Source organism: Kogia breviceps, chromosome 7 (assembly GCF_026419965.1).
Source record: "Kogia breviceps isolate mKogBre1 chromosome 7, mKogBre1 haplotype 1, whole genome shotgun sequence".
Lineage (NCBI taxonomy): Eukaryota > Metazoa > Chordata > Mammalia > Artiodactyla > Physeteridae > Kogia > Kogia breviceps.
Window position 1 is genome coordinate 104,100,590 of NC_081316.1, and position 23,132 is coordinate 104,123,721.

The following is a 23,132-nucleotide window of genomic DNA, read 5'->3' on the forward strand; positions in this document are numbered from 1 at the left end:
ACCTAGAGGGGTGGGATAGGGAGGGTGGGAGGGAGGGAGATGCAAGAGGGAAGAGATATGTATAACTGATTCACTTTGTTATAAAGCAGAAACTAACTCACCATTGTAAAGCAATTATACTCCAATAAAGATGTTAAAAACAAAACCAACCAAACAAAAAAACTTCAAATGCAAACAGCTCTTCACAAAGGGAACCGGTGGAAGGGTGGGGACGCCTCAGGGCTGCACCACCCCCATTCCTGCCACAGGGAGGATGCTGGCTCTCGAAGGCCTTTCCCAGGTCCAAGGGCTGTGAAGTCAGCTGTGTCACCCTCGGTTTTGAAGGGGTGCAAGCCCATCACAAGTCCTCTAGAGGCAGGGCCCTGTCCTTGTCCTATCATCTAATATACTGGATGTTTGTGTTTCTTTCCCCAAGAAAATATAAGTTTCATGAGAGCAGGAACTTCATTTTTTTTCTTAACTTCTGTCTCCCCAACACCCAGAAGAGTGCCGGGCACATAGTACGTCTCAATAAAAATTGTTGGGTGGGGCTCCCCTGGTGCCACAGTGGTTGAGAGTCCGCCTGCCGATGCAGGGGACACGGGTTCGTGCCCCGGTCCGGGAAGATCCCACATGCCGCGGAGCGGCTGTGCCCGTGAGCCATGGGCGCTGAGCCTGCGCGTCCGGAGCCTGTGCTCCGCAACGGGAGAGGCCACAACAGTGAGAGGTCCGCATACCGCAAAAAAAAAAAAAAAAAATTGTTGGGTGAAGGGTTAAACTAGCAGCATTACCATTCCACCCCACTTCCATTTCATAGATGACGAAACTGAGGTAGAGTTGGGTTAATTAACTCAAGATCCCTCCTAGCCCTGGGCTTCTGGGGAAGGCGTGCTTACCAACTCAGTACTCCCTGGAAATTCCTCTGCTAGTCTGACTTGCTTCCCTCCTAATTCAAGGCGGGCCCATTGCCAGCAGGGAAGACCAGCTGAGAAGCACATTCATGGGGGCCCCCTCTCTAGGTGAAGAGAACGGTTTCAGGTGAGGCTGCCATCGTGGAGGGAAGGTCCTCAACCCCCATATCCACACGGTTGGTCGTCACCGGAACTGTACATCTGTCTGTTAATGCGAGGAAGGGGAGGGAAACTTTAAATGACTTCAGCTATAGATCTCACAATTACTCTCCCTCTCTCTAATTTGGATGTTAATGTATTAGCCACAGCTTTGCCTTCTAGGCTAGAAATTGTTTCCCAGCCTCCCCCCCGCCCCCCGCAAGCCTGAAATTATACATCCAGATAGAGTAGTGTTCATTAAAGTAAGATTAGGAGAGGATAATATGTGAGAGGTATGTAATCTTTTGCAAATGGTTAGTAAATTGGAACTACCCCAATTACAATCTTGTTCATCACACAGGGCTGAATTACTCTGCCTGGGACGGGAGTCTCAGCCACAGCTCTGCTCGGCTCACATTTCATAAATATTGTAGACACATGATATTCTCAACCATCTGCTTCGTTGGTCGCCGAGCACATTTTCTGACTTTCTGGTTGACTGCAGAGTGGCAGGAGTGAGGCAGCCATCATGCCAGGCGGCCTCAAAGCCCAGCCAGGCCGGCCTTCATGGAGGGCTCTGCCCACTCCATGTGCCTCGGGCACCTTTCCCCAGGCTGTGCCAAGCCCGCCGGCCTCCTCTTAAGGGGACACACCCCCACTAATGCCTCCCGTGGCTCCCAGGTTCTCACCCAGCAGGGACCCGTGTGCAGTGGGGCTATGCAGGCGGGGATCATCTCTAGAAGGGGTGGGCAAGGCTGATGGAGCTGACTTAGAGAATAGCCCAGGGTGCTGTGGGGTCCAGGCAGCGCCCTGGTCATCTGAAGTTCTGCTTCCGCCTTACAGGGCAGACGGTCTGTAACAGGGAGCGACGCAGCCACGGTTCTCACAGGCTGTGTGTTCAGCATCAAGGCTGGGTCTGTCTCTTCCTCTCACTCCTTTGGTTCTGGCCAGAGTTGTTCCTTCTGATCACTTTGTGTCCCTAAAATCCTATGTCTTTCAAAGAGGCAGTGAAATGTCGTAATCAAGAGTGAGGATCTGGCATTGGAGTGTCTGCATTTAAGTCCTGCTCCATTATTGACCAGGTGTGATCCTGAGTACATAGTTTAATCACTCTGTGTCCAGGTTTCCCCATCTGTAAAATGGGTATAATAATAATAACCTATCTCAGAGGATGGTGGTGAGTTAATATTTACAACAGTACCTGGCGTACAGTAAGTGCTCAACGAACTTTAGCTATTATTTTATTGCAAAGGTATTTTGAGTCTCTTCCTCAGATCTCAGCAACCCCCACAAAGAACATGCAGAGTGCTTGTGCTAGAAGTAAACTCCAGGCAGGAGGGAACCAGACAAAGAGAAAAGGCTGGATCCTTTTAGGTTAACAGTGCACCGGGCAGCACGTTTTACAGAGCTTATTTCATTCTACCCTCACAGATCTTGAAGCATGTATATTATTATGCCCATTGTACAGATGAGGAGGTGAGGCTCAAAGAATTTTAAAGAGCAGATTTCTTGTTGCTGCCTTGTTTAAAACTTTCAGTTAACTTTTTGTTTTATAATGAATGCCCAAATTCTTGAATGGCTTATAAAATCCTCCATAGTTTTGTTCTCACACACCTCCTCGTTCACCCTTTGCTCACGCCTTGTCCTATCACCTCACCAACCTGTTCTTTGTCCATGTCATGAATCCTCCTGCTTCAGGGCCTTTGCACATGCTGTTTCTTCTGCCTGGGCTTGACCTCCCCTTCCCTTTTTGCCCAAATAATTTCTATTCATCCCTCAGGTCTCAACTTGCACTTCTAAAGAGAAGCCTTCCTGGAGTCCCCCAGACTTGACAAGGCCCCGGTAATGTATGCTTTGATAACAACCCCTGTGTCTCCTTCATTAAATCTCTTACAACTGTGACCAAACACTCAACTGTGTGTGTGTTTTCTGTCTTATTAGAGTGCAAGACTCATAGACAGAGTCTGTGTTAGTCAGGAGAGGCTGGGCTAAGCAGTGGAAACATAAATTCCAAATCTCATGTTTCTCTCTCCTGCTACATGCCCCATGTGGGACAGCAAAATCCTCTACTCCACCTGGTCACTCAGGGATCCAGGTCATTGGAGGCTTCAGCGCCTTGTGGCTGCACCATCTGGAACACCAAGTCTCCTTGGAGGCTGCAGTAGGGGAAGAGAAAGACTGGAGAATCAGGTGTGGGCAGGGAAATCGTGGGCATATCTTCTGCTCCATTTCACATTGTCTGCCCAGCTGCTCGGAGGCTGGGATGTATAGGGGAACAAGTGAAATATTTGCTCTGCCACAGGGACCTGGTCCAGCTTGTTCGCTTGTGTGTTTTCCATGCCTAGAACGTTGCTTGGCGCATAGTAGCAGCCCCCCTCCCAAATATCGGCTGAATGAATGAGCGTGTCATTGGGTGTAGGTCGAGAGTCTCCCAGTGAGTTCACTGTGGAGGGGCTGGCTTTGGACCATGATCCTCCCAGGTTCAAAACCTTTGGACTGTGCACTCTACCGCGTCTTCCCAGGTTTATGGCGTGCTTCTTTTCTCAGAACATAGAGAACAGAATATCATGCATTTAGGCCTTAATAGATTTGTTTTTCCTGATGAAAGTGATGAAAGTTGCATGTCCTCCAATCAGCTTTGCAATTAGCCATCCAGCCACTCACCCAACACAAGTGGCAGCTCAAATTCAGCGAACGTTTCCTAAGTGCCTGCTATGTCCCAGGCGTGTCACCTCGGCTAGTGTGCAGGAAAGCCTGGCGAGGTGAGCCCTGCTTCCTACTTTCCCAATGAAGCTACTAATGCTCCATAGTAAGTAGGACCTGGATTTAAATGCGGGTTTGCTGGCTTTAAGACCAGCGCCCTTTCCCCTATAGCAGCCAGGGGCTCTCATACTGGAGCAGGCATCAGAATTGCCTGGAGGGCTCCCTGACATACAGAGGACTAGGCCCCATTCCCAGTTTTCAATTCAACAGATATGGGCGGGGCCTGAGAATTTGCATTTTTAAAGAGCTCCAGGTGACACCCTGCTGTAGGGTCTGTTCCCACCATTGGAGACCCTCTGGCCTGTAGTGTGCTGCCTGGTGGTGAGGGACAAGCGACCTTCCCTCATGAACTTGGCTCAGGAGTCCTGGCTGGGGGAGGTGGGGATTGACAGCACAGCCCCTGGGTGGCTGGTATTTGGTCCTTGTCTGTGAGGCTGCCTGTAATCCACGTGTATAAAACCAGGGCGTCGGGCCGCGAGCTCTGAGGTGTTCTGCAGATCTGACACTGCATTCTGTGATTGGATGAACTCAACCAGAGCTGCAGAGTCCATTTAAGTCTCTTCCTAGGTGGGCAGTGCTACAGACGGAAAATTGTGTAACAATCAATGCCCAGGGAAGTCAAGGAGTTCTGGGGGAGTCATTGTGTGCTCGGCCTACCCTGGGGCTCTGGGGAATCCAGGACGAGTGTGGGATGTGACCCCACTGTGCGAGGCACCGACAGCCTGCTGTGGTGACAAAACACATGCTTGAAACCAGGGGAGGAAAATGTGTCAGCGTCTAACCAGGTGCTAATCGGCGTGAGTCTGTTGAGGGGCTCCAGGCAAGGTTTGGGAAGCCCCAGGGAGGGGCCTCGAATGCTGACGATAACTTATAACGACCATTTGTGAGGCAGCATGGCATGTACCTACGTGGTCCCCACAGCCTGGTGGTAACTGGGTATTTTAAGGATGAAGAAAGAGACTCACAGTCTTACCCATAGTCAAGACTTTTATTAAGTGAAGAAGTTGGTAGCTGAACCCGGCTCTACTGATAACAAAGCCAATGTTCTTTGAAACATTGGGCCGGGGAGTAAAAGCAATTGTGCAAGTGAGGGGGTTGTCAGTAGGACCGAGTGGCCAAAGAGGCTGGGTTGGTGAGGCGCATGCTGACTTGCTAGAGACCCCCAAAGCCTCCCTGGGGTCCCTGAGTATGATGGGATGCTCAGGATCGTGGAATGGCTGCAAGAAGTGTTCTGTGTTGCTAACTTTGCTGTCCAGGGATGTCCATGGGGAGGGGCCCGGGCCCAGATGGAGCAGTGCACACAGTAGCTGAGCTATTCAGGATCCTGGAGGCTCTGGGTTTCCCCAGCTTCTCTCCAGGCCACTTCTCTTATACAGCATCTTTGTGAGGACTGGAAAAAAGGCGCGCCTTCCTCCAAGCAGATGCAACTGGGCATCAAGTTCCCAAGTTTCACTAGCGGAGGCTGGGCTGGATCTCTGTCCCCTGCACCCGCTTGATCTGATACTGTGGTCAAGTGAACGATCTATACGACTGTATCTGGGAGACTTGCTTCCCTCCCACTACACATGCGTGCGCGCGCACACGCACACACACACACACACACACACACACACACTCAGGGTACACTGGAAACCTGTGTGACTTTAATCACTTCATCCCTCTTTTCCCGTGGTCTTTCTAACCGAATCTCTTCTGAGAGGGGCTGCTGGCTGGGCTGGGAGCTGCCAGGAGAATAAAATCCACAAGGTCAGGGAGAAGCAGAGCAGCGAGGCTATATCTGACTTTAAGGCTGGAGTAACAAAGGAGATAGTGTGGAGAGGCACCGTCAAGGGCAGACAAGGCTTTCGAGGAGCCCCCTCCCCCATCAAACTGTTAACACGAAATACAATGCTCAAGTCTTTATTAGAAAAAAGAAAAGAAAAGAAAAAGGTAGCAGCAGCTGAAGAGTGTGTGCCAGCAAGAGGGGAAAGAGGGGAGAGCCACGCTGAAATCGATACTGGCCAGGACAAGCATTATTCCATGTGGAACACCTCAAGCCTCTGCCTAGAAAATTTTATTGGATCCTCAGAAAAACCTATTAGTGTGTTGTCAGGACCTTCTGGTGATAACTGACCAGCTCTCTTCAATCGATGCTCTTCACTTGTGGAGCTCCTGATTTTTTAACAGCATAATTGTTTTTTTAATAACCGGCTGGCTCACCCACTCCAGCAAGCGGGGAGTCAAAGTCAGACTCCCAACTTAAAATATAGAGAAACGTGATGCTCCAGCCACTTCTTAATTACACAATTACTTTATGGAGCGACAGCGACAGAGGACAGTTGCGGCGGGGGGGGTGTTGGTGGGGGGAGGTGAGGCTTTCTTCGGCTAAGCCAAGTTGTTAAGAAAAGTCACAGAAGTAATTACACAAGTCAAAATTATTTGCCAAATGAAATCCATTCATCACAAAGGAGCCTTTATTTATTTTTAAAGAAGAATGGCAAAAACGGGATGATTTCAGCATGGCAAGGATACCGTAAAGCAACAGCGGAATTCGTTGTCAATTACAACACCTTTTTAATTTTCCACTCAAAAGCTGACAACACATTTTACTTGGGGTTTTAAATGCACTATAACAACGGCAGTACTTGACCGTGCTTTGGACCTTAGATGTCAAAGTACTTCACAAACAAGTAACTGGAAACATTTTGGGGTGGAGGCTCTTTATAGCTGGAGAGCAGGGCCCACAGAGGAAGCGATTTGCCCAAGGTCACAGGCTGAATCAGAGGCACAGCTGGAAACAGTACTCATGAATACTGGTTCCTTGAGTCAGATCTCACCACCACCAGCCTACCCCCTCCTCCCCCCACAACAAAACAACCCCCCCAAGTCAGAAGATAACAGCAGGGCAGAGAAGTCACTTGCCCTCCAAAGCCCAACATGTCCACGCTGACAATTTGCTCTACAGAATGGAAGCTGGGTGTGCAGATCAGAGGTCTTCACAGACTGCAGTTGCTGAAACCAGGAAAAGTAGTTGCTAGTGACAACGTGTAGGGTTCTACGCTTATTTGGGTCAGCCTGGCTTTCCATCCCGAGCTTCTGAGTATGCGTATCAGATTCTTCAAAGTGTCAGCCTTCCAGGAGGGCTTGATGGCTCACACCACAGTTGTACTCAGCCCACCTGGCGGGTCTGGGCCTTTCTCTGGTTGGTTCTCTCCAGAACCTGGTCTATGTACCCAGGATTGGGGTGAGAGATTCAGAGAAGGAGAGGAGAAAGAACATGAGAAGGGGTGAAAGAGAGAGAGGAAAAGAAAAAAGGAAAGAAGAGAGAGGAAAAGGAAAGAAAGGAAAACAGAGAGAGGTGGCCTTGTTTTAAACCTTTGCAGGCCCCAAGACCTCTTTGTAAGGAAGCTGGGCCCACAATGTATCAAATACATTACAATCCCGCACTGAATACAATTTATTCCTGATTATTTACCAGTTCAGTTTGGTTGCCGTTGGCTGGTTGACAATGGTATGGTTTTGTAGATATTTAAACATTTAATAACTTTGATTGTACACTTTCCTTCTCTGTCTTTCGGAGCTCATATTTTTTTCTTTCCAGGCTCTTGAAATGTTTATAAGACATAGGCACTACACATATTGACCTTAAAACAGCCCAGAGGGCTAGAAGAAGGGAGAGATGCAAAAGAAAGAATGTTGACTAGGACAGCAAGAAACAAAATCAAAACCACACTGAGACAAACATTTACAAAGCAGATAGAGGGGGTTCTCGAAACTATAGAATTGCTGGTTAGAAAGAAGAAAGAAAGCAGGCCTTACCAGGATATTTCCAGGAAAAAAGACAAACAGATGAAAGACCAATCCAACCACAGATAAAAAAAAACTCTCTCTGATTATTCAATAATTTATTGAGCACAGGGCCAGATACTGTGCTTGGCTTCCAGCTCCGGATGAGACACAGTCTCTATTCTCAAGGAATTTACTGTTTTATTGAGGGAGACAGAAAGGTAAACAAGCAGTTCAGATATGTGATAAGGACATGAATTGCAGTAAGCACGAGAGGTTGGAAAAGCACAGAGCAGTAACCTAAGGGAGGAGATGCTCCCGAAATGTTCCAAGGCACAGAGGTGTGACCAGAGATGAAATGGAACTTGAGGGGAAGTCAGGTAGGGGTCGGGGGGCAGGGGGTGTGAGTGGAGGTGGAGGGTCACAGGGTAGGACTGAAAGGCCAAACTAAATTGATAGCAGATTGTGAGCATTTGGATTTACAGTTAAGTCCCCTATATACGAACCAGTTATATTCTGAGAGCACATTCGTTAAGTCCAATTTGTTCGTAATCCAACAAAGTTAGCCTAGGTAGCCAACTAACATAATCGTCTATATAGTACTGCACTGTAATAGGTTTATAATACTTTTCACACAAATAATACATAAAAACAAACACAAAAAATAAAGAAGACATTTTTAATCTTATAGTACAGTAGTACCAGCTACGCCACCGCTGCTTTTACACTTGCTTCCGGACATCCTGGGCTTGAAATAACGATACTGCACTACTGCACTCTATACAGTACTGTACAGTAAAGTACATAAAAGCACAACCACTCGTAGAGGATGCACACATGTGACAACGTATGCCAGACACGACACGTGAACTAACTTACGTGCTTGGACATGCAAATGCACTTTCACATCTTTGAAAGTTCGCAACTCGAAGGTTCATACGTAGGGGACTTATTGTATTCTGCAGTCTAAGGTTAACCAAGAATGGTTTCCAAGCAGGGGAGGGACCCCATTCAGTCCAGTTAGGGTTGATGATGGAGCTAGGGGCCGAGGCACTGGGGAACCAGAGAAGAGGCCACTGCATTCCTGCCGTTGAAGGTAAAGGGCCTGGACCAGGCGCATGACATGGAAATGATGAGGCTGGGTCACTTTGGAGAAGTGTTTAGCGGGCAGCGGGCAGGGTTCAGGAACCAGATGGAAGTGGGAGATGAGGGCGAGGGAGGAATCAAGAATGACTCTCAGGTTTCTGGTTCAGCTGAATGAGGATGGTTATTCATTGAGAAAGGGAATATAAGAGAAGAAGAAGGTTTGGGGGACACTTTTCATTTCCCCAAAGCCTTGTGATCCTAAGGCAGGTGCTAAGTCCCAACGGGGCCCTTGAAAAGTGGCCAGGCAAAACCAGCAAAACTCTTTAAGAGGTGGGGAGAGCAGGGATGTGGAGAGTCACTGGTAGACTATGTGTTTCTCTTTGGCCAAAACAGAAACATGACCCAGAGACCAAACCCTAGAAATCTGTCCATTTGGCTTCAGAAGAAAGGGCCTTGAAATCAGTAGGGACCAAGGGGGAACATGACAGGTGCCTCTAAGGCCATGTTGGACGCTGGACTGGGTGTCCAGTTGTGATTCATGGTTGAAGGGAGTTTATTGGAAGTTAGCTCATGAAAGCTCCGAGCTACACACAGAAATCTGTATTCTTCCTGGTTAGCAACAGAACCTATGTAACAGCTAGTGCTGGATTGAGACACAGACATCTATCAATCACACCACATTCATTGGGTTAAACTCCATCACCCAGAGCTGACCCTTTCCTACTGGAGGAAGTAATGAGCTAGAAATAAGTGCCGTCTGAATCCGAGTCTAAGTAAATCTGTGATCATGGACATTTCAAGCCACAGCTTCAGTTTGGGCTTTCAAACAGATGGATACTCTAGCACGAAATTGCCAAGATTAAAAAGAGAACACTAGTTTAATACACATGGCTGGGGAAATGGCCGGGGCCATCCATGGAGCTGGGTTCCTGAATCCTGGCTCAGGACTTGCTCAGCATTCATAGGAAGAAAACAGCCCCAGAGCAAAGCAACTACTTTTCTTTCCCAGTTTTTGATGTTGGCAAAGGGAAGACAAATGAGGGTTCTCTGGTTTGGGGGTGGCGTGAATGAACCACACGCGTCCATAGGTAAACCAGGAGCCCTCCAAACACGCTCATTTGTTCACACAAAAGCTAGGCTGGCAGCCCTCTCACCAAGCCATGTTCACAGTTGGATCCTTAATGCATTGTGAGCATTCAATCACACTTTTAGTGGTGAAACTCTGGGAGCAGAAAGCCAGCTAAGCCCAAATGGTCCCTTGGCTTTTCCATCTTTAGTGGCTGCCTGGCTGTGCTCTTATGGGTTTTGCTGTCAACAAACTCCTGGCTTGCCTTTGAGCACTCCAAATTATTGAAAATGACTACAGCTTAAGACTGGCAGGATGATTGTTAAAAACAGCTCTGGCATTAATCATAGCTTAAGAGCTTTTGGAAAATGATTCTAATTCAGAAGGGGTGGCTTACAAAGAGGCTTGTTGAAAGCAAAGCAGACATCAAATTTGGAAAGGCCAAAAACCTCCTTGGTACCCACACCTGGCTTCTTCCCAAAATTCAGCTGGCAGAAGTGTGTGGTTGGTGGCATAGCTTACCCCACAAGCTCACCCCGTCTGAGGCCACCTCGGGTCTTCCACGAGTCCCACAGCATCTCTCCCCCGGGTCCCACAGCATCTCTCCCCCGGGTCTGGGGCCCTTGAGATGGGAAAGACTTCAGGGAGTGCCCACAGTTACAAGTTTACTGGCGGTCCTCGGACCAAGGAAGAGGTGGCTGGGCGCCTCGTATTCTGTCAACAGTTGGATGCCTTAGACTGGTGCTAAAATAAGCTGTGTGCATAGAGGCAGCTGCGTGGGCAAACACACGGTCAGCATTTGCAAGGAGCCAGGCAGGGCAACAAGCTAATACTTCTGCCTTTTGCCTGCCTGGCACAACAAAGGAGAATGATTTTTGCCGTCAGCGTTCTCCTTATCACGGAATGACTGCACAGTTTAGTATGATTAATGGTTCCCATTTAGGAGAAGCTGAGAATGAAAACAGTGGGGGAGTGGTGGCAACTCGGCTGGGGGGTGTTTGTGGCTGCACCTTGGGCAGAAGGACGAGGGAGATCTGGCTGGTGGTAGCCTCTACCTTTCCTTCTGGCACGACTGGGGACGCACTCTGGGGTGAAGAAACACATGGCTTTTGACATGCATTTGCAGGAACAGTCTGAAAGCTGCAACCTTGTGATGCACTGCTTGCTGTTTCCTCCCTGTAGCCTTCCAAGTAATTGCGTCCGAGAAGCTACTCCCTCTTGACCTGCCAAGGGGAGGGTGTTTCCTTCCCAGAGGTTCCTAACTAAGGGCTGGGTCAGGGAGGCAGCATGGTGACGGGGCTGGCTGGCTGAAACTCAGCGGAACTACCTACACCACTTCTTGGCATTCCTGATGGCCACGTGGGGATGCCACACAGGGAAGGACCCCACCTTTGAGCTAGTACGGTAGCGGTGGCCTTCAACATGGCCACCTCTGTCTCTGGAGCCCAGCTGGTGGACCTAGTCTCAGCTCTCAGTGGCTGGCTCTTCCGGGAGTTCTTCTCCTCTCTGCAGCATCCCTTCCTTTCCACTTCTGTAGGCGCTGCTTCTGGTCAGATCTCACGGCTGCTGGAGATGAGTGGTGAGACAGAGGCCGCCGTAGCCAGAGACTTGTGGGTGCTGATAGAAACCAACCGGGAAAACACAGAGGATTCAAGAGGGCCTGATTTTTTTTTTTTTTTTTTTTTTTTTTTTAAGCAATAGCCTCTGTTACTGAAGCCAGAGAGGGAGAAAATTGGTGATCTTGGCTGGGTCTAGCGTGACTCAAAACCCTTCTTGATGCATTGGTGTCTCTGCAAGGAAATCTATTATTTTCCATAAACTGTCTTAAGCATCTCCCGGGCTACATTTCTGGCTGTGTTAAGAATCAAGCCATCAAGAACAGCTGTGAATGTTATACACTTTCAGCAGCAGCAATGGGCTTTGGCAGGGAAGTAGGAGCAAAAAAACCCAAGTAGGACATTTCGGTTGACAGTAATGGCATTTTCCCTTCCTTGTCCAAACGATAAAAGATTCATGCTCCTAATTGCAACACTATAGCTGCCCCCATCACTTTATTCTGGGAGAGGAGGTTAGAGAAAACAGGCCTAGAAAGAGGGAGGGAGGGAGAGAGAGAGAGAGAGAGAGAGAGAGAGAGAGAGAGAGAGAGGGAGAGAGAGAGAGAGAGAGAGAAATGGATAGTAATTTCGTCACTAGCTAACAGAGACTGATTAGTACAGAAGGCTCCCTTCCATAGCAATACTTTTTAATCAGGGCTGCTGTGTCTGGGCAAACAGCTTTTGTGGATTAGCTAGACTGGAGCCTGCCAGCATCCGTTGCAAGTTTAAATGATGAAATACACAACCACAGAGAAAACAAACCAAAAAGAGTAATAAAGTCACACATTTCAATATTCGGTAACCATTAAGGGATTTAAATATTTGCTTGCTATTAAAGGCGTGCATTACGCTCTTCCAACACCAGCTCTGGAAGACTGAAATATCAATTACGGATCAATTTTCCCCCTAAGTAAACACTAATGCAGGATAAACAGTATTAGAAGATGCAATCGTAACATTGCTGACTTTAGGATGGACTCCCTGCTGGTAACAGCAAGTTTAAGCCTGGTGATTAATTAACCTGAGAAGATAGCACTTAACGGAAGATTTAAGGCGATCATGTCTGAAATATGATTGTGAGCAGTGCACGTCTGGAGGGCAGCTGGAGTCCTGCGTTGATTTGACCCTCAGTGGGTCGTCTTCATTTTCCCCAGAATCACCACCCACAGCTCAACACCTCCCAGGATTAGGAGGGAGTGAAGTGGGAGTTGATAGTGGGTGTGCGTGTGTGTGACGAGAAAAAAGCAGTAGACTTTTTAAGTCCCGTTCCTTGCTAGAATTAATTCTGTATTTAAATATAGACGGTCCTAATTGCATTTCCTGCACTGACCACCAGGGGCAGTAGACATGTTATGTTCGCTTCGGGAGGAAAAATAAAAACAAAAAACCCAGATAACATCTTCTGTGTACAGAAAAGCCTGGAAGCAGAGGATTAGAAGACTTGAAAACAGAAGATTCTGGCTTTCAAGTCTCAGTTTTGGGGTGCTGACATTATCCTTGTGCCTAACACCCTCTTGCTGGCACGTGTCACGATGTGGTGTGGGGATGCCATGTGGCTCTTATGGAGGCACACTTCACAATTTTGAGATTAACACAACGCAAGGAATATGGTTTGAATTTTTGCAACATGCCATACCTCATTCTGAAGGCCCCTCACAATGTATGTGGGCAATGGTGAGGCTTTGCTTAGCCATTAGCAAAAATGTCATTCTCTGTAGGAAAGAACAGATATTCTGTCCCAGCGGGTCCTTGAGAACAATGGGACTAACAGCAATAAACTCAGGGCTGGCTGGCTAACTTGTTCAAGGCCAACCCGAAAGCTACCTATATTGAGGATGGACTTCTAAATGTCAAGGTTGAAATACAGAATTGGTGACCGGTTCAGACTAAGCATAAAATGAGATTCGGGCAACCAGATGCTTGGGCTGTCTCCCTGTAATGATCTACTACTTGCTACGTGCCTGCGACGTGCCTACTACATGCCTACGACTGACTGCAATGTATTGCCCACAGAGTCTTTTGGACGACGGCCAAGAGTCCCCTCCCCTTCTCCTGCACAGTGTGTCAGGACACCCAAGTACTTCATCCTGGAAATATTTCCAAACCATACATGTGCAGCTGTGGATACAAATTTCACTCTGAAGGAATTTGGCAGCCAGCTCTTCATGACTCAGGGCCATGTACTTGGCACCCTGGCAAAAAGGTGTGAGTATAAAAAGGGTCTTGGGCATAATTTTATAACGAAACAAAATGGCTTCACTTAAGCAGGGTCCTTCCACCTGTAGCATGGTGACTGCCTGGTTGCTTTAAAGCTCTGGATGACAGAATCAAAGGAACATTTCTCTGTGGACTAAGTCCACAGCAGTACGAGGATTACATTGCCAGTAGACGGAGGACAGGGAAAGATTGCGCCAATTAACATCCGCATAGCACCTCGGGGTTCCAGTTGATGTATTTGCAGAAGGCAAGCAGGCCAAAATTCATGAAAACTCTCTGGAGGAAATGAGGACCATTTTCACTCGCACACCAAAGGAAGGACTGGGCAACTTATCAAGCTCCTGCTGATGTGGACTGCTTCTGGCAACTTCCCCTTACATACCCTGTGGGACTCAAGCGGCAAAAGTGCAGCAAGCTGCCACCTCACATCTGCCTCCGTTCACTGAACATCCTGGGTCCCCCTTCTCTGCAGGTCGCAGCTGAATCCGGAGCCTCACGCTACAGACAAGGGGAGAGGGCTGGGGACACTAAACATACCACGGGCCACGTGGCCTGGAATAATTACCCTAGTGAGTGGTGAGGACAAAGGGGTCCTTCAACATGCTAAGGCAAAGCTTCACAAGGGCACGAGGTGTCCACAGGAACCCCGATGGCTCCCTTCATTTGAGTCGTGACCACTTCTTGGTAGCCTTGGGTAACCTCGGTCTCTTTAACCACCATTTGCCTCTATCCTGTATTATGATTAACATGTAACATGCTTGCTCTGCATCTGGCATATTATTCACACAGCACTTAACTGCCAATCTCACTTCTCTCTCCTAACACGGTGACCCCTCCCTTACAGTGCAGAAGACCAAGGCTGGGCCTTGGCCTTGGCCAAGGTTGGGGAACTCGCCCAAAGTTTCACAGCTAACAAGCGGTGGAGTGGAGATCGGAAGCCAGGCTGTCTCTTAGCACGTACTCTTGATCTCTAGCCTCTACCGCCTATAGGTCTTTTAACAGAGCTACAATGAATCAGGGCTCCCCACTGCTCCCTGCCCTGGGGCAGAGGCTGGGAAAGGCCCCTGAAATCTTGACTCCTGTCTGGACTTTGAGAACGGCCAGAAGACGGATCCCACGCTCCACGCCTCGCTCGATTTTGCTTTATTCTTCCCATGCGAATCAGCGGGCTGGCTGGGCTCACTGCCGTCTACACCTCCGACTCACTTCGCTCTCCACTAGCCATCCTTTAAGGTCTAGCTGGAATCCCAGCTCCTCCAGGAAGCTGTCTTGACTCTCCAGGCTTCACTGATTTCCGTTCTCCAAGAAATCTCCACGGCACTCTCTGGGCCCCTTAACCATATTTGGGGTGCCCCCCACAGCTGGGGACCATTTCATGTGTTTATGTGGGTGTAACCGATGCCCCGGTCGGTCTCCAGAGATGATCTTACACTTCGTGTAAGATCGTTTTTCTCACGATGCTGAACATACAGCAGGCGCCCGGTAACTGCATGTCCAATTAGAAGATTTTTACGGAGACAGGTGAGAGACCAGGCCAGGATGGAAGGGCTGAAACGAAGTACGCAGCCTTTGGTTTTTCTGGAGCTTACCTTTTCTCCCACTGCTGAACCTTCCCCACCACCTGCCCAAGAGAGAAAAGGGGAACTCAGACACAGCTGGGTGAACGGTGGGAAAGGGCCATTCGGGGTGGCTCACGTGTGATCTGAGCATTTGAAAGATCAGTCACCATGAAGTGCCGTCATTGCTCGCCTCGGCCTGCAAGGCAAGGGGGACGGTGACAGACTTGAATCCTGCTGTACACCCGGCCCGGAAGCCCCAGCAGCCTAAACAGTAAGTGAGAACAATCTTCCGTTGGTGGCCAGGCTCGTCCTCTGCAGATCACGTCTTTTTTGTTAAAGGAGAGAGAACTTGAAATGAAGAAGGATGAATTGTGAAGACACGAAATCCCAAAGGAAGAGACAAGTGGAGCAGCCAACACAGGGGTGGGTGGGTGTGGGGTGCTGGGTGGAAATAGGGGAGCGACGGTGGGAGACGCATCCATGGGAGGGGCCGTCCCGGGCTGGCCCGCACTGCAGCCTGCGCACCTGCACAGATGACTGAGTCTGCGATGCCAGAACACCTGGCCCACCTGTCCGCTGAGAGGGGAGGAGAGATCAAGGACAGGAAGGATGAGCAGAGGAGGAGAGGAGGCGGTCCCAAGAAGCCCAGCCGGCAGCACCTCCTAGCACCTCCTGCCTGTGCTCCTGGCCCTGCGCGAGGTGCTAAGGAGGAAGCCGGACCAGGGGCCCATCTTCTCCCAGGCCGAGACGTCCGTAAGAAGTCCATAATGAGAAAAAAGGGTCACTTGGTAACATTAATTTTTTTATTAAGAAGACAGATATTTTATAGTACTTCTTTTTTTTCTTTTTTTTTTGTAAAAATGGTATACATGAACCAATACAAAATGGGAATGGAACATATGGATATGGAGTTTCATACACCGTAACATCGTTCATGTACACCTCAAAAACAGAACTGCCTAAAGGGAAAAGTCGGACGTTGGTGTGACTAAAGAACAAGCTTATTTGGCATCAATTATACATCCTTCATTATTTTATATTCCTTTAAAAAACACAAAAAACAAGTTTGTTCTTTCTTCACTCTAAAAAGTGATTAACCTGTACAAAGTAATACTCAACAATACATTTCAAACAGTGCACTGTATACTTAAGAAAAAAATACATAAACCAATATACAACTAAAATCCATAATTTCCTGTTTTTGCTTTGTTTTATTATTATTATTATCTTTTTCCAATGCATGGGGCCTACACTTTGCAATCTACCTGAGACGGAAAACACCAATCAAAACACATGAACCTGAGACATGTCAACATTGTAAGCCATAGAGTCACATCAGGAGCACTGCACTACTGTACACTTTTCAAAACGGAAAGATGGGAGGTCCCCAAAATGAGATGCCAATTCAGTGAGCAATGGTAGTAGGGTTTGGGGTATTTATTTTCGTGTTTTTTTTTTTTTTTTTCCCTAAAAAGAACAACTGAAAAAAACCTTTCAACGACATGCTAAATGGTTCTCACCCTTCGATACGATTATACTATGGTCGGAATGGGTGCTAAGGGCTCGGAATAGAGCTGCACATTATAAAATTCACTGAAAAAGGGATGTCTGTTGTGGCTTTTTGTCTTGGTTAAGTGCCTAGGGATAGGAGAGGGGAAAACAAAATGCTGCTCAATATGGATTTTCTTTTGCATACCGGTCCGTTCCCAAAAGGCCCCCATATTGCAATGGTTCTATCAAAGGTTAAAATAAAGACAAGAAAAATAAACACGCTTTCAAACAACAAAGAGTTGACACTTTTTTTTCCCCTTAAATAAATCAGCGTAAGTTTTCCACATAATGTAACAATAGTAAAAATGCATCTTGCAAAATCCAAAATTACTCACTGAAAATGTTATATAATATATATTTATATATATATAGATCTATCTTTTTTTTTTGATGCCATCTTTCCATAGGGACTGGAGTCTGGAGCCTTACCAAAACATATGGTAAGAGTTTAGTTTTCGTCCTTCAGGACTACTTCTAGATTTCCTGGACGTTTCAGTGAAAATCCCCACATTTCTTTAAAAAAATGTAAATGGTAACTTGACTCCTCTACCCTTTCCCAAGGCTCCCCATCTAAGATATGTTCAAGGTAACTTATTTTAGTAGCTATGCGCTACGGCTGCCGTCATGCTAGGATCAGTAATTTTTTGGCAGATGGTTCTTAAGGCTGAGGAAAGAGGCCAAGGCTAGTGTATGAAAGGTAAAAAGATAAAAACACTCACATTTGAGTTTTGATTAAGTAACTGAAAAATCCCTACATGCTGTTTTTCCACCTCTGCTCTGACCTTTCGAGAACTGAGATGGACAGCAGACCAGTTTGAGAACAATACTGGCCCTTCTTTTGTACCTCCTGCCTTTGTCAAGCCATATCTGAAGGAATGAAAGTTTCACACGGATTCGAGTTGGAAATCCCAGCATGACAAATATCTGTAATATACAGTACATGCAGGCCACATCCTACTGCCTTCCTAACTAAGCACAAAGGAAAACAAAACAAAACAAAACAAAAACAAAGCCAAAAAAACCCCTGTCCCATTCAGTTATTCGCACACGACACGGACTTGCTTTTTCCTACAAATTAGTGAGAAGTAAGGCCGATTGGGAAAGGTGGATGGAATCATTTGGAACAGAAATAACCAGAGCAGAACTGTCTTTCCCCCCTCCCTACTTCCCCTTCTGTGGCAACTCAAATTTGTCCACTTATATAAAAGGAACAGACCTCACCTGTCAGGTCTGCTTAGGGCACTGAAAAAGGAGGAGCCCCTTCCGCCCCAAACCTTTCTGGACAGCGTGGGGTATCTCTACTGAGCCGTCTACAGATACAGAATTAAAGACAGATTCAATCTCATTGTGACACACCTCACTTTCAGATAACCCTGTACAGTAATGTAGTTCCACAGCAAACAGAACAGTTTCTGAATCACAGTCTAAGTTTTCTAGTCTTCACTGCTCTAAGTATTTGAAACATGGGCAGCAGCAAAGAGTTCTCATTGTTTGTTCACCCAAATCTTTACGACAACAGAGAAGAAATGCATTATGGATACACTAAATTCTGAACTATGAAATCTAAACTGCGCTGGTTCTCCTTTTATGAAACTGAATTTTGAACAGAAAGCAGTTACTTCAAAAAAAATAAACAAAGGAAAGGAAAAACAATAAGAAAATAAGGTGTGTCGGGGGGGAAGATTCTAAGGAATCCCAGCAGGCAAATTCCAAAATGGGAGATTTTGAAAAAAAAAAAAAAATCCAAAGTTTTTTGGGAAAAATAAATGCGTACAAAGGAGGGAGGAGAAAAAAAAAAAAAAAGGAACACAACCAACAAACGAAAAACAAGGCACAGAATTTTCTGCAATCTATCCAAACTAAATCCAAGTGTCCAAGTTTGACTTGGTAGGAAGAAATAAAAATTGAAAAACCAAACAAACAGAAAAAGAGGTGTCAAACAGCAGAGTGTACTTTTCAAAGAACATTTCTTTCCTTCTTTTTCTTTCTTTTTTTTTTTTTTACACAGCAAATCCCAAGCCCTCCCAGTCTCACACCTTTCCACCCATTCGTAAAAAACACACGAATTTTCTCGCAAGTTCCAATATCACTGTCTCTTTATCATCTAAATAGGGCCAGTTGGACACCTCATTGAAACAAAAAGGCTGATCTAGATGAAGTACTCTTTCTTTTCTTCGGAGTTGTTCTGTCCTCCTTCTGCATTGATTATAGCTGTGTCTGCGTCTGCTGCGTCATCGGCTCCTTTGGCTTCATGAGTGAAGTATGTACCTGAAAGATGAAGGGGTAAAGCACCGTGACTGTCTGATGGCCTCTGTGTAAAGTGGTACAGAGATGGCAACCTGCTTTATGGCCATCATCAGCCGAAGTGGTGTGCAGGCAGCAGAGGGGAAAAAACAATTGGAAGAAGAGAGCGAGGTGGGTGAGACAAATGGGGATCCGGGGGTTCCAAAGGCACCACTCCAACTGAACCGCTGCGATATAATTCAGCAAATGAGACATTAGAGCCGTGATTATGACCAGAGGATGTCAGCAGAAGAAGACGTGAGTGGGAGCTAAAAATGCAGAAAGCTGGAGAGCTGCTGACAGTAAACGCCCAGGACCAATGGCCAGATATGTGCACGTACATGGTTAAAGACCAAAGCAAGGAAGAGCAATTAGCCAATAAATGAATTAGGGCCCTGCTGATGTTCTATCGTCATCTCAAATCATTTTATCTGAACCCTCGTCTCCCGTCTTCGGGAAGCACTGTTGCCTGTCCGTAAGTGAGAATGTGCTTCAACTTGCACAAGTAGGTTTGGTTTTCTCCTGCCTTCCATCACAGAGTGGGGTTCCAGATCGAGAAATAATTTGATATTGTAACAGCCGGAATCAAGGCGTGGGATCTGCCTTAAGGAACAAGTGATTCTCGCTCCTGATGTCACTCTAGCCCGGACCCAGATTCATGGATTTGCTAATTGGCATAGCCACTTTATAATGACAATAGACAGAACGCTACAGAGCTGGTGACACTCTTTATCAGCGAGTCCCAATGGTTTACACGGAGAAAGACAAGGGTTGCACCTCAGTATGAAATACAGGTAGACCTTCCACTGTCCATCATAATCAAATCACCCTCCTCCCATTAGGTATTCTATTCTCCAAGATTCTTAAGTAAGAAAGGCTGATCTGTTTGTTGTATTTTCAAGTTTTCAAAGTGACAAGTCTGAGAAGGCAGGCGGTCAGATGGTTCCCCCATGCCCCTTTCTGCTCTAGAGTATGCCCTCTTCCCTGGGTCCCCTCAGCTGCTGTGCAGGCTTTGGCCCTGCTCTCTGGCCAAACAGACGGCCTCCTGGGCGTGGGCAGAGGGTATACAGAGTGCTGGGCAGGGGCAGCACTCACTGAAGGACCCCCGGTACTGAGGGCCCCAAATCGTTTTACGCTCGAGACGGGCACTTCGGATTCTAAAGGTGATTGTCAAACACCTTGGACCTCCGTTGCTGTGCTCAGGGGACCCTCCCCAAACCCGAGTTCTACAATCAAGCAGGCTGCCAGTGCCTGGAGTTTATACTATAGGAAAGGCTCGGGAGCCCACTGCACAGCGCTTGAGAAAAACACCCGAGAAAGACAAGGGCTGACAAACAAAAGGAAGGATAAATCATGGAGAGGAGAGAAAAGGCTCAGAGCAGCACGGAACAGAGAGGAGGAGCCTTCCCAAAGATGATTGCCCGTCCAGGCGGCACAGTTGGTAAGTGTCATGATTAATGGCAATTTAAATCAATTGCACTCGTAATTTAAAAAATACATATTTATGTGGCTTTTAAGGCAAGTCAAACCAAGGAAGTATTGCAGCTGCTGTGACCAGCTTACCCAGAGTTGGGGGTCGGGGAGCAGGGCTAGTCTACCTGCATCCCGCAAAGCACAAGGTTATGCAGCTGCTTTTTTTCCCTGTTTATCATTTTGGGGTTTGATAAACCACACCTCACACACCAGCCCCTTACAATTTTTACTCTATCCCCAATAATGAACTGCAGAATAACACACCTATAAAGCTTTTCCTTTAGAGAAAAATCCAAATCAAGGAGTGCTACTCATCAACTCTCAGAGTCCTAACCAGCCGCTGCTACGATTTCTATTTTTTTCTCTCCCAGTTTCAGGAATCAAAGAGACTGTGTGGCCACAGAAACCAAACTGCCTATCAAGGACAACTTTGCAAAGTCCCCCAAAGGCAGGCGCCGTGGTGATACGAGGCCTCCTGGTTGCCCAAGCGCCTGGCTTACCTTTATGTCTGGCAAAATAGCGCCCCAGGATGATGAGCAAACACAGCATGGCAAACACCACCACGGCCACGACGCCGCCAATCACGGCGTGATCCACTGCCCTGATCGCACCTTCTTCACCTGCTCGAGAATCTGTTGAAATCAGAAGAGGAATAGGGATGTAGAGGGTATTACGAGACACCAGTAGCCCTGGTGACACTGCCTCCAGGGTCAGAGGTCACCTTCTTTCTTAATGGAAGAGTCAGAGAGAACAGTCAAGATGGATCAAGTTCCACCGAGGGGACCTGCTCAGTGCTGCACTGATCTGTTCTCCCCCCTCAAGACATTTCATTCTAAGCAGCATCGGATGCTAACGCATGTAAACAAGCTTAGGGAGCAGGGAGAGAAGAAACAGAGTCTGTCCAGTCCTGACCTGGTCTTGGCATGCCCTCTCTCTGTATCCAGCTGCAGATTCTACTCAGGAGGCCCACCTAACTATTTAAGGGCGCTCAGAATGGCACCTTCAGGCTGTAATGGGAGCTGTGGAGGGGTGGCTGGAGCATCTTTCTAGAGATGCCCAGGGACTTACTCCCTGCCAGGCATTTGCATGGGAAAAGTAAGGAGCTCAAAAGCCCCAGCTGCCTAGAGATAAAACAAGGATTAGGGGACTAGAGACAAGTGACATACCTGCTACCTTTGGGATGTATGAGGGAGTAAGCCTCAGTCTAAAAACCTGAAAACCTATTTCAAAAAAGACAGCAAGGAATAATTGTCCATTGCCACAGATGGTTTTTCTTTTATTTATTTAACACTTCACGATGCAATTAATTTTCCTTTATAAGCATCACTCCCTCGGGATGTCTTCTTTCGACTGGGGAACGACATGTTTGGCTGGGGAACAACTCCAAAGTGAACCCCGAATGAGCTATGGCCATGCAGAATGGACGTATGCCAGTGTAAACAATTTTAATTTAGGAATGTGTCTACATCACCCCTTGCTGAAATCCTAATGGCACCCGAGATTTATAATGTAGTAAAAAACAATTATTCTCCCGTTGATTAATACATTAACATTTTGGAGTGGAAGCTAAACCATTGTCTTTTTTTTTTTTTATTGAGTCAAGTATGACACCTCCATTAAAATGATTTACTAGCTGCACCTTACAATTTAAGCACAGCAGCAACAGAAACGGTAAAAAACTTTTAACTTTACATGATTTGTGAAGTCATATGTGAAGGATTTACCATTTAAATCTTTCAGTACAAGAAGCACATGGCCTATAAATCTGTCCCCGTAGCAGTTGCTGGACGCCTAAGAGAAATGCATTTCACCAGGAAGACGGAGAGTGCAAATTCGAGTCAATTTTTAAGAAAGATTTATCTCTGTCTCTCTCCAAAGAACAGAGCAAATCTCTGAAGCCTCCACCTCTAATAATATTTGAAGTTTATCGATCAAGTGTACAGATCCGTGACAGCTAAAGGTAATGGTGTTCTTTTGAGCCGAAACCTGATACAACGCTCTCAGCAGGAGGGCATGATTTACACTTTCCATCGATATTTCCAATTCTGCTCTGAGATTAAGTACTGAAGGATGTGGGGAAATAACTCGTGACTGAGGGGTCCATGAAAAGTGCTTTAATTAAGAGTTTAAATTTAAAAATGAAGTATTTAAAGTATTTCATTAAGTTACCTTTGAAAGGATGACCAAAAAAAAAAAAAAATCCCCAATCCAAACCCAAACAGAAGTGCCAAATCAGAGGCAGCAGCGGGTCGCCCAGGACAACAGGGTAAAGGGAGTTTAATTGGAGAATGGAGATGGGTTGCAGGCGGAGTGCACTGCAGCCAATTAGCCCACTCTGTGATGTGTGGGCCCCTCCAGCCACATGTCTAATAAGCGCTACTTGAAATGTGGCATTGTGGAATCTCCCTCCGCAGGCCAATGTGCTGCCTACTGCAGAGGCAACAGCCTCCGTGTCTTGAAAGTCATTTCAACGAGGCAGAACTCAGCTATGGAAACGTGTTTTTTTTTTTTCTTTTAAGACAACAGAGCTTGTTGAAGGGGAGCGTGCCCTGGAGGGTGCCCCTGGACACGGGGTATCTGCTGGAGGACGGTGCTCTACGCGCTGGAGACTCTCACCCCAATTGCACACGTTCAAAATTGCTCACGGGGAGACCAAAGTCATGGGAAAGCCAGAAAGTTGTGCTTTCCTTAGGGAGCTGTCAAAATAGGGGATCTTGTGGGAATGAGAATTAACTCATCTCCAATG

The 23,132-nt window shown here is 47.0% G+C and overlaps 1 protein-coding gene across 12 annotated transcripts in view; it reads right to left on the minus strand.

The window, feature by feature from the left end:
* Positions 1 to 6,223: 6,223 nt before the first annotated feature.
* The window catches only part of CADM1 (cell adhesion molecule 1), a 343,297-nt gene continuing 326,388 nt past the window's right edge, over positions 6,224 to 23,132 (minus strand). For 6 of the 12 annotated variants that reach the window (XM_067038988.1, XM_067038985.1, XM_067038983.1 and 3 more), the window contains 2 exons: positions 20,887 to 21,018; positions 18,353 to 18,898 (listed from right to left, as the gene is read on the minus strand). In XM_067038988.1, the coding sequence (XP_066895089.1) occupies positions 18,780 to 18,898; positions 20,887 to 21,018 (251 nt within the window). In that variant the 3' untranslated portion in view covers positions 18,353 to 18,779. Of the gene's footprint in view, positions 11,326 to 18,352; positions 18,899 to 20,886; positions 21,019 to 23,132 lie in introns of those variants that run through there. The other 6 variants (XM_067038984.1, XM_067038981.1, XM_067038980.1 and 3 more) reach the window with 3 other exon arrangements.